Source organism: Aotus nancymaae, unplaced genomic scaffold, assembly GCF_030222135.1.
Source record: "Aotus nancymaae isolate 86718 unplaced genomic scaffold, 86718_ANA_hifiasm-v0.15.2.pri h1tg000065l, whole genome shotgun sequence".
Lineage (NCBI taxonomy): Eukaryota > Metazoa > Chordata > Mammalia > Primates > Aotidae > Aotus > Aotus nancymaae.
In genome coordinates this window covers 4264682-4280496 of record NW_026988480.1, presented here as the reverse complement: position 1 = coordinate 4280496, position 15815 = coordinate 4264682, and the positions used below count along the sequence as shown (strand labels likewise).

The following is a 15815-nucleotide window of genomic DNA, read 5'->3' as shown; positions in this document are numbered from 1 at the left end:
GATCCAGGAAATGGAACTTCAAGTAATAATGCTTTCCATTAACTTTCTAACATACGCAGATCATCCGCAGTCTTCACACAGTATGAAATACTATCTTTTTATGCATACACTGTGCTGAGATATTAGAGTAATAAATATCAATTCATGCTTTCAAGTGCAAGGCCTTGTGCATAGCAGATATTCAACAAATATTCATTGAATTCATAAGCATATTTTTTACAGAAAAGTCTATTCTAGGTTATACTAATAACTGATCATAACACTGCCTCCATCGTCACTTATTTTAACGGCCAACATCACTAGCGATTTCAGTCCCAATGTAATAAACTTGAGATCATGGAGAAACGGACTTGGAACTTTACAGCATTGAACATAATAAATACAATAATTCAAATAATATAGAAAAAAGAAAGCTTGAATAACTTTAAAATTTTTTTGAATTCCTTGTCAATTACAATAAAAATGGATTTATAGTTGGTATCTGCACAAAAGCAGATGTATAATAACTGTATATTGACTGAATAACTATGAAATATATATTTATGGATAATGAAAACCAAAATTAGATAACACAGATTAGTAAACTTCCGTGTTACTTATTTTTAATCACTTAAATGAAATACCAAAAAAGTTTTTAAAACCTGCCAAGTATTGTACAAAGAAAGATGCCAGCAAGAATATTGTGTCACTCTTTAATAGGTAAAGTGAGTCCCCTACAAAAGGGTGTCTTGACAGTAGTTGATTCTTCTTTTTCTTCTTTCTTTTTTTGAGATGGAGTTTTGCTCTGTTGCCCAGGCTGGAGTACAGTGGCACAATCTCGGCTCACTGCAACCTCCGCCTTCCAGTTTCAAGTGATTCTCCTGCCTCAGCCTCCCGAGTAGCTGGGATTATAGGTGCCCACCCCTATACCCAGCTAATTTTTGTATTCTTAGTAGAGACAGGGTTTCACCATGTTGGCCAGGCTGGTCTCCAACTCCTGACCTTGTGATCTGCCCGCCTTGACCTCCCAAAGTGCTGGAATTATAGGCGTAAGCCACCTTGCCCAGGGATTGTTCCTCTTCATAAACAGAAGCTATCTGGACTTAAAGGGATGAGCAAGTCTCATCTCTAGAATCCTCAGAAGTATGGAATAGTGAGTAGGGTGTTTGTGGTTTGTGGCTGAGAAGGGAAAACACCACCAAGAAAAGAGAGGATGCTGGTATTGTTTAATACAATGAGCCTGTTGCAGGGACTTAGCAATTTTCTAATTGTACATTTGGTATTTGCAGCAATAGAAAATTCGATTTTTAAATATCATCTGCCACTGGGTTAATGCAGAACCTGGCTGGGGCCATGGACTCTTCACCCCCACTGTCCAGCCCTCCTTGCTTCAGGCATGCTGGCTACTCCTGTCCCCCACTGCACTGTGGCCAGCTCTCACCTCTCACCTTTATGCAGAGCACACATCTAAGGACACAAGGCACAGAGAAGGGTGATCTCGTCCAAGCTCCCATTTCTAGTGCTGGCCAAGCTGGGATCTGAACCCAGGCAAGTGCCATCAGATCCATGTCTGACCATCACAGCATGCACTGGCCAGTGCTGTTCTTACTGATGCAATTTTACAGAGGAAACTGAGGACCAGAGATGAGCAGAGGAATGCCCACACAGACATCTGTGTCAACAGCCCCTACTCACAATCTTAATCCTGGCCCAAGAGCAGAACAAGTGGGGAAACCATGAGAAATAAGAGGAAAACAAAGTCTCTTTTGGGATGGGTTGCTAAAGACTCGGTGTGCCAGTCAGTCTGTGTTGCTCTAGAGAAATACCTGAGACTGGGTAATTTACAAAGAAAAAAGGTTTAATTGGCTCATGATTCCACAGACCGTACAGGAAGCATGGCACCAGCATCTGCTCAGTTTCCGGCAAGGCCTCAGGAAGCTTTTACTCATGGTGGAAGGTGAAGGCAGATCAGGCATGTCATGTCACGTGGTGAGAGAGGGAGCAAGGTCGGCGGAGATGCCACACACTTTTAAACAATTAGATCTCGGGTAAGCTACCAGAGAGATAACACTCATCACCATGGGGATGGCACCAAGCCATTCAAAAGGGAGCTGTCCTCATGAACCAAACACCTCCCACCAGGCCCCACCTCCAACTGAGATCACATTTCAACATGAGATTTGGAGGGGACAAACATCCAAACCATATCGCTCCGTATAGGAAGGGGGCTCGGACCCAAATACAAGAGCAGCGAGTAAGAATTCTAGCAGCTGCCTAGGGCCCGGGACAAAGGGAGGGTTCACCCTCTACAGGGCACGATGGTGAGAGGACCGCGTAGGTACCAGGAGATGAAGCAGGAAGAAAATCCTGTGCAGAACAGAGAATTTCTCTGTCCTCCCAGATGAGGGTTCCCTGGGTCTCAGTGAGAAGGAGTGAGGGCTACTGATGTGTTTTCACTTTACTACATAAAATGATTATTCCACAGCATAGATGGATTCATTTTCAGGAACTTTCCTGCTGAAGGATCTCATAGCAAATCTGTTACCTTTGAGTAGTCAAAATTTGGAGCCAGTAGCTGAGGAAGGTGATGTTCTATGGAGGATGGTTCTCAAAGAGCAGAGCAGCAGCACTTGAGAGGCATATGCTCAAGCCCCATCCAGACCTACTGAATCAGCACTCAGGTGGGGCCCAGGAACGTGTGTTTTAACAAGCCCTTCGGGTGATCCAATGCCCGCTCAAGTCTGAGAAATCCTGAGAGCATAAGGTGCCTTAACGTGTACAATTAATCATTCTGGTCTGAAGGTTCCACATCATAAAAGCTGCATTCACAGTACTGTGGGAAGAGCCATGGGGTCTGAGGAGAGCATTCAGCCACCTTCAGGCTCTAACACCTCTGGGAAAACCTCTTCAAAAAATACCTTTAGAAATAATAAACCCACATGATCAAATCATGAATGCATAATCAGGTGAGAAATACTAACATAATGATTACAATTTTTAGAAAATTTTCAGATGAACTGGAGGATGGGTAAAATTATTCCACCTTTAGAACTTGAAGAAGCAAATACTGAATTTTTTAAACTAGTTGATAAAAAAATAATCTATTAAAATAGAAAACTGTAGCCATTCTCATTTTCTTACAAACTAGTCACGTCCCTGAAAATGAACCTTTCCTCCTTGTTCAGGACACTGGCGTTAGTAACAGTTGCATATAAATAAGGTTTCCCAAACAAACATCTTATCTTTATATGGAAGGAAGTCCATGATGAAGGAATTGACGTTCTTCCCCAACAACGACGACAATACATTTTTGGGTTCTTTTCCCAGAAATTAGTAAATAACAAAATACCTTTCATTTTAAAAAAGCATGTTCATAGCAAATGCTTAAATCTAATCCATATGCCACTCATATGCTTAAAAAGGAAGATGGTTTCCATAAGCCAATTTCTCCACTCATTCTGTGCCAAATAAAACAGATTTCAGCAAAAAGCTTTTACTGCCTCAGAGGAAACTCTGTTCATTCTTCAGGGTATAAAGTACTACTTATTTTTCATTCAGAATTCCCAATTCTCTCCTTACTGTACATTTTCCCACTCGAGCAGGCTTTATCCACGGTGGGTAAGCACATTAAAGGCAGAAAAATACAACATCTTCTCTGGGTAGAAGAAAATTTTAAAATGCTGGTACAGTTCAGCATCTACATTCTATCGCATTAAGAAAATGCAATTCCTATTAAAAGCAAAAAGCTGACATAATATTGATCCTGGAATTCATACTTTTTATTACTGCTAAAGAAACACCTATCCTAAGCCAAAGCAAAAAGACATTCCCGGGGCATTAGCAGGGAAAAGGCCAATGCTATCAATATGATCCGCATGTTATAATAAAGTTCAGAATCTACATCCAAGCAAATTAACGAGACACACTGCAGACAATCAGAAGAAACAGCTTCGTGTTTTCCATTTGCATCATCTTCTGGATGCATACAACAAAAAGGTACCATTTTTGCCTAAATTTCTCTTTATGAAAACACAGCTAACATATCAGGAAAAACTCAAAATAAGTCAGTTACATTAGAAAAAATATGTATATATTTTTGAGACAGAGTTTTGCGCTTGTCGCCCAGGCTGGAGTGGTGCGATCTCGGCTCACTGCAACCTCTGCCTCCTGGGTTCAAGTGATTCTCCTGCCTCAGCCTCCCAAGTAGCTGGGACTACAGGCATGCACCACCATGCCCGTCTAATTTTATATTTTTACAAAAGAGATGGGGTATTTTTAGTAGAGATGTATTTTTAGTAGAGATAAGGATTCACCATGTTGGCCATGGTTGGTCTCGAACTCCTGACCTCCTCTTGCCTTAGCCTCCCAAAATGCTGGGATTATAGGCATGAGTCACTGCGCCCAGCCTAGAAAATATTTAAGAGACACAAAAAGCAAAATATTTTATTTGAAAATGTGTTGCACTGCAGGCTTTTTAGATAGATTTTTAGGGATATGAAGAACAAAGGATGGGAGCAGGATGGGACCAGAGATAAAGAACACCCATGAAGGAGCAGAGATGGATGACCAGAGAACCAACTTGCAAAAACAGACGGACAGACGGACATACCTGGACAGATCGACAGGCAGGCTGATAAGGAAATTACAAGGCATATCAGGACCCTGTCAGTGGTATCTGCTGCTATAACTTTTAATCAAGATCCACGGGTCAAGCCTCACATTCAGGAGGCACAGACTTAGTTTCTAGGATATTTTGAGAGCAAATGAGCAAAACGGAGCTTGAATCTGCAGACTAGCAAGGGTGTGACACTCTCAAACTATGCAACTGGGCTAGGCCACACGACACAAGTGGTAAGAGTTAGGAAGTAAAGTCCTGCCACAGAATGAACGGACTCTGAATGTGCTTTCTGTAAACGCTGGCATTTGTGGCATGCTGCCACCACAGGAAGCTGTGATGCAGTCAGTCAGAAACATCTCAGCCTAGGGAGGAAGACCACATCCTTATCTTTACACCCACAGGGTGGATCTGACCTCTTAGGGTGGCAGGGAGCAGGACTGAGCTGCTGGGCACATCTTGACTGCCTTGGGGAACTCGGCTTCTCAGAGTTAAAAACATGAGTCCCTCCTGGCACTTGCCTTCTATATAAAACTTAAATATTTGCCCTCAACACTCTAGCTGCTACAGCCACAAACAGGAAGGACTACTGTGTTCCCAGGGAGCTTTGGAAGAATCACTGTATCATTTAAAAGACGCTGTGGTTGTGAGAACAGCCCTACCTTTTCTGATGCCTTGTCTTGCACAGGTGGCCCTGAACCTGGAGGCGGAGGGGCTCGGCGCTTCTTCATCTCCGACTTCACAGACACCCCTGAGATGCTGCCCAGCGAGAGGGATGGACCCAACGTAATGGAACGTGAGTGCATGGATGGGGAGTTTGGTGTCGTTAAACAGCCCTGTTGAGGAACAGACAAACAGAAAACCAAATCAGCGTGAGATGACTTCTCCCCATGTGAACATTCACACGTGAAGATAAAGTGCCAATCCGTCCACCTGAGCTTGAACGGCATCTGTTTCCACGGTCAGCTTGAATGGCCTGAGTGAGCCCTGCCTGTAGCTTTCCAGGGAAAGCTGGAGAAGACGCTACAGGACAGACTCGTGCCGTGAGGCTCACTTTCTTAATCATGAAGGCGATGGCAGACCCCACTAAGAAGAACACTTAGCAGCTAGAATCATTTAATCTTCTTGACCAACCTGCAGGTGCGAATCAGCTGCCTTAAAACTTTAACCTGTTGTTAGAATGACCTCACAGACCCCGAAAAGAGGAAGGAACGGATCGAGAAGTACATCTTTATGGGGAAGACACCAACAGTCTTTGTGATCTTGGGGAGTACTCCACCTATTGCCAGGAGGGGGCTTCGTTTCTTCTGATTTTCAGAAGTTATGAAAATCTGACACTGTAGTATAAGCAATATGCTGTGAAGACTGTCTAGGAGCATCAGTGCAGTACGTCATGACAGATGCCTAATAAGCTGAAAGAAATGCAAACCAACACACTAATTAATTGCTCCCAAGGGGCAATGTCTATACCTAGGGGAGGAGGTTAAAGGACACACAAATTTCTCGAATCTTTTTTCTAAGGTCTGCTTAATAGAATCATATAAGTGCTAGTGCAGAAACAGCATTTGGGGAACCAGCCCTCTAACGTCAAACTGAAAACAAGATGGTACTATGCTGTGTCCTGGTGCCCCTTCTCTCCGAGCCCTGACAGCTCTCCCACAGCACCTGTTACCATGGACACAGTCAACACAGAGACAATGCAGTAGAGGGGTTATGCCCACAGACCTTAGAGACACTGCCTGGGTTTGATTCCTTCTTTTGACGTTTGACAAGATTTTTTTTGGTGTCAAGAGTGAGATACAAACCTGGGCAAAGTTTTAATTTTTCCCTACCCCAGTTTATCTCCTGTAAAACTGGGGTAAATAATAGTTCCTGTATTATAAAGCTATCATGTGAATCAAATGTAAAAGAGCTTTAAAGAGTTCTTGACACATTGGCTGGGTGTGGCAACGCACACCTGTAGTCTCAGCTACTTGGTAGGCTAAGGTGGGAGGATCTCTTAAGCCCAAGTTTGAGGCTGTAGTGAGCCATGATGGTGTCATTGGAAGATGGAGTGAGATCCCACTTCTTTAAAAAAAGGAGTACTTGGCACAAAGTAAGTACGCAATTTGTGCTAGCTATTAAGATTATTAGACTTGCTTACTTATATCTTTCTGCCCCATTAAGATGTGAACTCCATGAAGATAGCAGTTATCACTCATTTTTACTGAAAACTGTATGTACTCCCAGCTCCAAACAGTTCCTGGTAGGTGGAGGGTCCTTCAGTCAACCTTCCTGAGAATAATCAAATCGATGAGCCTCTGGGCCACTCTGCTTTCATGTTTTACATAATAAGCTTGTGGGTAAGATTGCGTTTGAACAACTAGTTCTCCATATTTAAAATGAAGACATAAAGGAAATCCATCATATTAAACAACAGCCCAGTATTTGTGCTCATACACAAATTCTGTTGCTATGCCAGTTATACTATCGTTTGTTTTCCTGAAAAAAATTTGAGTCACAGATTTTTCTTGTGCTTAAATATTAAAGCCAAATGACAAAACACTCCATGAAGGTTGCTTTTTATGCCATTCGTGCTTCCCTGCAGACACTGAACATCAAAGATGCCCGATGCTCTGGGCGTCAAGTACAGAGTTTCCATAGGAAACAGGTGAGGGTGGTGTAACAGGAAAGAAATCACACCCAGAAAACTCGTCAATGCTTACTTAGGTTCCCATAGAAAAATGTAAATTGCTCCCTTGAGTCCTTGAGTTCTGCAGCCATCATAGTCATTACTAAGCAAATAAGCCATGCAAAATAAACTCTGCCTTACATTCCCCTCCATGGCAACAGTGAGGATTCAGGGAGACGCAACTCAGATTTACTTAACCCTGCAGGATCTAGAAGACTAAATGAAGCACAGGAAGCAAAACCAGAGGAGGGGTTTTGCTATTTGCACTTCTGGAGCTGGAAAGGTATTTTGCTAGATGGCTGGTTTGCTCAAATACCCGCAGATTCAGGGGGAATGCAAACCCCATCTTTCTTCATCAGTAGTCAGTTAGCACATGGCCAGAGCATGGACCTTCCACACTGCTCTGTTTCCTCATCCATAATGTCTGCTGACAGTGATTGCAGATACACGTGCTCAGGCATATGTGCACACACACATGCACACTCACACACGTGCACTCACACATGTGAACACACGTTATGGAGGCTGCTTAAAGCTGTGGCAGTCTACGAAGAACCACACGCCTCTACCCGTGCCACTCGCTATCTCTAAAGCATACATGCCCCATCTGGCATCCCAGAAACATGATGTCCATGGCAGTGCAATTCACAACCACATATCTAATTGCTTGTCTTCACTCCACCCTGTCTAGACATGGAACTCCCAGCTGCTCTTGTCCTCAGTCCTCACCACAACTATTCCTGCCTGACTGATCACTGAACACTGCTGTGAATCCACCTCTGTCCTGTAAATGCCCTGAGCACGTCAGGAAGGTCTGTGCAGAATATTCCCGTAAAAGAACTTCATAGCTCCCTCCAATTTAATATCAATTCCAGGTTTTAATTCATAATCTTTTTTGGCTCTCATAAGCATCCTGGACATTTTGGATTATCTACTTTTTAAGGTAAGGAATGAGAATAGACCCCATATAGTAGGTATGCTCCCATCTATAAAATGGGAAAAATTCCATTTCCTTTAAAGTTGTTACAAGCATTAAATGAGGTAATTTAGGTAAAACACATTACAAGTGTCCAATATACGTGGTTTCCTTCTTCTCTGATATGTATTTTGGGTGACAGTGACCTCATGAGGGCCACAGTGAGATGACCTTGAATGGTAGAAAGCCAGAAGGCAAAAGCGCACCCATCCTGAGTCCTCTTATAAGTTCTGATATTGATTATCATCAGACGATGGGTTCCTCATCTGTGACTCTGTAACTTAACTGAATTTCAATACAACAGGTGATTTTTCTCCCCTAATTTGTTCTACACAACCAACAAACATCTCTTCTCACCTCCCCCCACACTCCCAAGGAGGCCGATTGCAGGGTCCCATGGTCCTGAGCCACCAGACCCTCTCCTCAGCTCTGCTACTCAACAGTGCTTTTCAACCTTCCTCCCATGGGAAGCCAAACATGTTTTGGTGTCCAGAGAATACTTGTGGTTTCATTTCTGTCTTCCTTCTTTCCCTACTTTTGGAATTTGTGCACAGAATTTAGAAAACAATCCACAGAATAATGTGGGAGGAAAACATTGCGAAGTATTGAGTCCTTCGGTTCCTGGCTCATATCAATATGAAGTCAACGGAGAAACCAAGAGCTTAGTGCATGCAGTGTGGAGTCAAAACAGCTCCTATTATCCCAGTTTCCTTGGTCGTCTTCTGCTACAAAGTGGCAAAGTTCACGAGGGACAGGCTACTGCTTGCCTGCAAGAGAGGTCTGGTTTCCCGTTCAAGCTTGTCAATATATACATGTTTTTAATATCAAGTTCTTTTCTTGTAGGGAAGTGAGTCATAGCTCTCACCAAAGGTTGGCACCAAAATCCACAAATTTTGGCTGTTGTAATCTTATCAAATGTTCTCAGGAGTTGCAAGTGCAATCAGATAAATCATTAAGACAAAGCAATGAATAACAGAAAAAAGGGAACTAAGCAAATAGAACCTTCTGTCTCAGGCTTCGTGGGACTTTGGCTGGTGGGATTTAAACTTCCTCCCGGGCAGCTGCTGTCAGCTGGAGGGACAGTCTAATTCGATGCTGCCCATCAGAGACAATGCAAAACTCTGTGTCCATGTCACCATACCATTGATAGCCAATTAAATCATTACATTCAGTATAAAACATCAGTGCTTTGACCCTAGAATACACACATCTAAGGAGAGAGGACAGGAAGCAGAGGAAATGAACCATTTCTAGATCTGAGTGTCAGCTCAAAATAAAACCAGTATCATCTGCGACAAGTGCTTCTGACATGGGTCCTAATTTTAAATTTACACACACACACACACACACACACACACATATATAGATATACACATATTTATGTATGTGTGTGTGTGTGTGTGTGTGTGTGTGTGTGTATATATATATGTATATATTTGATTGCCTCTGTTTGAAATGTACTCATCTCAGCAAGGCTTATTTTCCTTTTATTTGACTTTTATTGTGACCACAAAATACTATACCACTGGCAGGGACAAGGAGCTATGCAAAGCTAGCTCCAGGCAGCAGGGGTATGGCCCCGACAGCACAAGTGCCCCACAGAACCTGATAGGGCCCTGAGGGTGCAGGGTGTCCCTAGAATACTTTTAGGACTCACAGGTACTACAGGGAACACGCTGTCTCCCTCACTCATTGACTTGTAATTGATCAGAGGTCAGTACCAGACAGGAAGCTGAGAATGTTCAAGGTAAACATTCCTATTTCGAGTCAGCACAAACTGCCCTGGTTCATTTCCCTTTGCCAGAATTCTCAAAGTGATCCTCGCTGAGCTGCCTCACAAGCACACCAACATCACACAGCCTGAGAAGGATCAATCTGTCCATACAACACGAAGGGGCTTGGTGGACTTCGGCCCCTTACTGTACTGCACAATACACTTCCAGGGACAAACAGGAGAGGCTGTACCTGAAATCTTTCTGTTTAAATTGATTTTAAAAAGAGAGTGAAAGAGACGAATAGTTGTTTTGTTTCCATTTCTCAAAGGTGTCCATCCTAAAAATACAATTCTGTCTTGACTCATTTAACCAAGTATGCTAAAAGTCTGAGTAGATCTTTTGACATGGCTATTGAGGAATTCAGATTTCTGTTTAAAGGTTAAGGGATATGTTTTGGTTACAGTAAGTATACTCTGAGCTGGCAATCAACTATCCTCTCAGCCGAGGCTCTTCTAAATGGGATCAAATTCTCTTAGGATGGCAAGATGTTTGCTATTTTGATGGTGAGAAAAACTGAGGCCCAGGGAGACTGATGGAGCTCCTCAGGATGGCTCAGTTCCCTAGTGATGGAATACACCAGAAAGATGAAACTAGAAATACGTTTCTGGTGTTGCCGGCAGCCTCCTCTCCTTAGGCAATGCTGCCCCCTTTTGAAAGGCTTTATAACTTTTTTTTCTTTTAATGCTTTGTTAGAGAATCAAGTGGGAGTGAAGAATGAGCTCAGAACCTGTTTCCACACTGGCTTTTCTTCAGATACAGGTGTCAACAGGACCCAAGGGAGAACGATACGACATAAACCAGATGAGGCAGACGAACACCTTTGCCTCACTCCCGGGGGTCTGGTGGGCAGAGCAGCTCAGATCTGGCAAAGTTCTTGGTGATGTGAGAACACGGAGAATGCTGCTTCTCCTCTGTGGTGGCTGGCACAGTCCTGGGTAAGGGTAAGGCTGACTTTCCTTCCATGAGAGTGTTCTCTGTCTCTATTTCCTTATCCTAGGCACAGCCTTCCTGAAAGATACTCCTTAAGCTGAATCCCTGAGCCAAATCCTGAGCTGTCTTCTGGCATCCCGGAAATCCTGCCCTGATTCCGAGGAAGTGGCAAACCGAGAGGCATGATGTATGCTGGCTTCATGTGAACTGATCAGCATGAACAGGCAGGAAAATGGAGCTTATGAATCTCATTTCTATGGATTGAGGTGGGTGGGAAATGACCACTCTTTTTTGGCTAAGTTCCCCCATGGAACACCTAGGGGATAGCATTTTAAGTCTTTAGAAGAAGAAAAGTGGCAGAAGCTATTTGGTCTGGATGCATATTTCAGCCAACAAAATACTATGTCACATAAGCTCTCTGATGGTTTCTCGGCTGGCAAGACATTTTTGTAAAATGAGCAAACAAGGAGTATTCAATTTTGATTTGATTTTTTTTTTTTTAAGGCAGAGTCTCACACTCTGTTGCCCAGGCTGGAGTGCAATGGCATAGTCTCTGCTCACTACAACCACCATGTCCCTGGTTCAAGCGATTCTCCTGCCTCAGCATCTTGCGTAGCTTGGATTATAGGAGTGTGCCACCAAGCCTGGCTAATTTTTGTATTTTTACTAGAGACAGGGTTTCGCCATGTTGGCCAGGCTGGTCTCGAACTCCTGACCTCAGGTGATCCACTGGGCTCGGCCTCCCCAAGTGCTGGGATTACAGGCGTGAGCCACCACACCCAGTCTGGTATCTTGATTTTCTCTTAACAAAACCTGAAGATGAGATTGAAGGTAAGCTATTAGACAGTGTTTCATTTTAAGAAGCAGGACCATCTGTGAGGTATTTGATTAGAGTGCTTAACAATGACAATTTTGGAAAGGCAGAAATTTCCGAAAAGCTTGTAAATTAAAAGGAAATGAGCCCCTGGGTGCTTCAAAGATGGATGACATGTGATGTGTGTCCTCAGGCAGGCAGGATCCTGTGAGACTGGCCACAGCAGACCACAGAAGCTCATCTCCAGCCGAGCCATGGTGAGGAAGCAGACACAGTGATGGTGCAAACCTCACCAGGGCAGATGGAGGAAGAAGAGGAGGAGGAAGAGCATCAAAGGGGAAGGATACCGTAAGAGAAGGTTACAAGGCAAGGAGTAGGGGCTTGGTAGCATCAGAGAAGGCGATTGGGGAAAGGGTGTGCATGGGGCATGCCTCAATCTCTGTGTGTGTGCGTGTGACTGCTTGTGGTCAGATACAAGATTTCAGCTGAGGCAAATTCCAGTTTCAGGGAAAAATGAGGTTCTAATTTATATAAATAATACAATCCTAATGAAAAAGGGAAGGTTTTTCCCTTTCAAATACACATGTAAAATTTCCCATAATTCATGTGGTGACACTGACTTATAAGTTTACTTTTCTGTACCTCATCAAGAGTGATACTTTATGTGTAGCCCTCCTTCAGATAAATGGATTTCTCCAAGTATTTCGTTCTAAGTGGCTCATGAGCATTTTATGAATACTGTGGACTAGACCAGGAAAGAAAATGGGAAACTCAGCTGTAAATGTGCATGGACAGGTCTGAGTCCCGACCGAAACGGCACTGCTACAGGACACAGAAACAAAACAGAAAAGGGAACAATCCCTGTGCAGTAAATGTGACTGTTTCTAAAACGTGTATCCAATCAGGAAGGCTTCTCTGTAACTACAGGTAACTGAGTCACGAGGTGGAGGAAACAAGCTGATTAGATTTCCTCCCTGGCCAAATTTCTTTTCAAGAAAAGTAGGATTTATTATTTAAGAAGCAGAAAAAGTAGCTGTGTGGTTGAAGAGCCTGTCTTCTGGGGGGAGACTAATTCTCTCATGCACTGTTTATAACGCTGCCCTCCCTAATCTGCTAAGGCGCGTACCAATTCATCACTACTATACGCAGCATGCTGGAGAAGTGGGTTAAGACGGTGGCCACATACTTTATTATCCAAGACAGAACTGTTTTTCAAGTGATCTAAAGGAAGTCTGATGGGAAAGAATGCAGTGACATGAGCATTGCTGGGACTGTCCCAGGCTGGCAGAAGCATGGTCTCTCCACCTGGGTGGCATCTGGGCCAACACTTGCCAGGTGCAAAGAGAACAACTAAGCCGGTTAGGGAGGAAATCTAAACTCCAGGCTTGGAAAATGGTGATAGATTCGTGTGCAGTCATGTATTTTACACATATTAACCCACTTGACCCTTGCACTAGCTCTGTGAGGGAGGTAATTACATGGTCCCATTGCACAGCTAAGGAAACTCAGGCACAGCCAGTTAGTGGTTGCCCAAGGTCACACACTAGAAAGTGGTGGAGCCAGACAGGCTGGCTCTGGGGCAGAGATTCTCAAACTCAGCTGCACATGAGCGTTAAGATGTGCGCACCCAGGCTGCACCCCAATCTGCGCATATCCGAAACCCCGAAGCAGGACCAGGCATTGTTTGTTTTCCTTTTTAAATTACGATGGTAAAATGTGTGTAACAATGTAAAATTAACCACGTTAGCCATCCTAAAGCACACAATTCCTGGTGTTAAGTACATTTACACTATCATCCAGACACTATCTAGTTTCAGAATGTTTTCACCATCCCAAAAGGAGACCTTGTACGCATTAAGCAGACACTCAGACACTCCCCATCCTCCTTCCTCACCCCAGCCCCTGACAAGCCCCAATTTGCTTTTTGACTCAATGGATTTACCTGTTCCATATATTTTCTGTAAATGAAATCAATATAAATAGATGATCTTTTGTGTTTGGTTTCTTTCACTTCGCATATTGTTTTCAAGGTTTTCTCACACTGCAGTGTGTATCAGTATTTCATTCCTTGTTCAGGCTGAATACTTCTCCTTTGGATGTATGTACCACGCTCTTATCCACTCATCTATTCATGGGTATTGACGTGGTTTCTGGTTTTGGCTATTGTGAACAGAGTTGCTATAAGCATTTCTGTATGAGTTTTATTTGTTTTTAATTCTTTTTTTTTCTGAGACAGAGTATTGCTTTTGTCGCCAAGACTGGAGTACAGTGGTCCTGCACTCCTATCTTGGTTCACTGCAACTTCTGCCTCCCAGGTTCAAGTGATTCTCCCGCCTCAGCCTCCTAAGAAGCTGGGATTACAGGCACCTGCCACCACGCCCAGCAAATTTTTGTATTTTTAGTAGAGACAGGGTTTCACCATGTTGGCCAGGCTGGTCTTGAACTCCTGACCTCAGGTGATCCACATGCCTTGGTCTCACAAAATGCTGGGATTACAGGTGTGACCCACCGTGCCCAGTCTGTTTTTAATTCTTTGGGTATATTCCTAGGAGTAGAATTGTGGATCATGTTATTCCTATGTTTAACTTGCTGAGGAACAGCCAAAATGCTTTCCACAATGGCTGTACCATTTTACATTCTCACCAGCAATGAACAAGGGTTCCAGTTTCTCTGCATCCTGGCCAACACTTGTTTTCCGTTTGTTTGAAGAGCTGTCTTTCGTGTGTGTGAAGCGGTGTTTTACTATGGTTTTGAGCTGCACTTCCCCCATTGCTAATGAGGTGGAGCATCTTTCCGAGTGCTAATCTCCCATTAGGCATCCGTGTTTAGGAGTTGAGGCTGGGCCCCACCACTCTGATCTCTGCTCCTGACCATCACAGCACATTGCCCAGGTTGGAGGTGGCTCATTTGTTTTCTCTCTTAAGGAACAGAGCCTTAGATCATCAGCCATCAATATTTCTACTGGCCCCAAGCCCCGTAACTTCACATGCATGGATTTCACGTGCAAGGTGCCAACCTCTGTGAGCAGCATCTGTGCAAGAACTGCAACTCCATCCTTCTGTCTTCTCCAAAAAGTATATCAAAGAGGGAATAATCATGTTTTCCCAGGTGAAACTGAATGGCTTTTGTCTGTTTAAGTAAATCACTCACAAATTTGGGTTCATTACTATTAATTAGCAAATAACAAATCAGCCCCTCCTGGGGACTCCCCGCCACCTCCTTTTAGAATTGCTGCAAAGCACAAGAGCCAGTCAAGTGCACATCCCCATGACTGCAGGGAGGAGCTGCCCTGCATACGCATCTCAAGGTCACCCATGAAGTTCACCTTCAAAGCACTCAGCAGTTTCCTTGACGTTCTCCTGGTAATCTTGTCATTTAGCCCCAGGCTGTTCCTGTTTTCTGGCATGACTCAGACTCTGTAGCTCTTCTGCCATGCCCCCTCCATTCTCCCATTGAGATATTGTCTCTTGTTGGAAATAAAAAGAGGGGACAGAGGAAGGTGACTGCTGTGGAGCTGCTAGTGCCAGAATGCAGGGAGGGCAATAGCTCAGATTTCTGGGAAGCAGGGAGAATTAGAAAGAAGGCCTGGTGAAGAGCTGTGCATTTTCTCATCTAAAGGCAGGTGGTGCAGAGAGGGAGTCACGAGGGATACGGGGTATTCCCTCGCTTCTTTCCAACTCAAGGTGAGCAGGTCAGAGCAATCAGGAGGAAAACCCAAGAGCTACAAAAGTTACCTAATAGGAGGGCCGCGATCCATTAGGAAGTTGGAGAGCAGATACAGCTGCTGATTCCCTGGCAGCCCCAGGAGGGGTGTGATGCTCTCAGCTCCAGGCTTGGTGATGGGGACCCAGCAGGAGGCTGCTCATTAACCGGCAGGAGGCGTTCCCCAGGCCAGGGCCCCTGCACAAGGACAACATAAGGCGCTGCAGAGGGGAGGGGAAGGGCTTGCCTCTGAGAGTCCAGTCAGGACTCGGCAGCCCTGGGGCAGCTGCGACCTCCAGGCTGTGTCAGCCCCGGGCTTGCAGGTGCCTGGATGTGGCCTCCCTTTCCTAGAG

General features: G+C 44.2%; 1 protein-coding gene across 8 annotated transcripts in view; it reads right to left on the bottom strand.

Moving 5' to 3' along the window:
* COBL (cordon-bleu WH2 repeat protein) overlaps positions 1-15815 on the bottom strand; it is a 289353-nt gene that overhangs the window by 110040 nt on the left and 163498 nt on the right. For all 8 annotated transcript variants that reach the window (XM_064366666.1, XM_064366668.1, XM_064366671.1 and 5 more), the window contains one exon: positions 5257-5430. In XM_064366666.1, coding sequence (XP_064222736.1) covers positions 5257-5430 — 174 coding nt within the window. The remainder of the gene's footprint in view (positions 1-5256; positions 5431-15815) is intronic.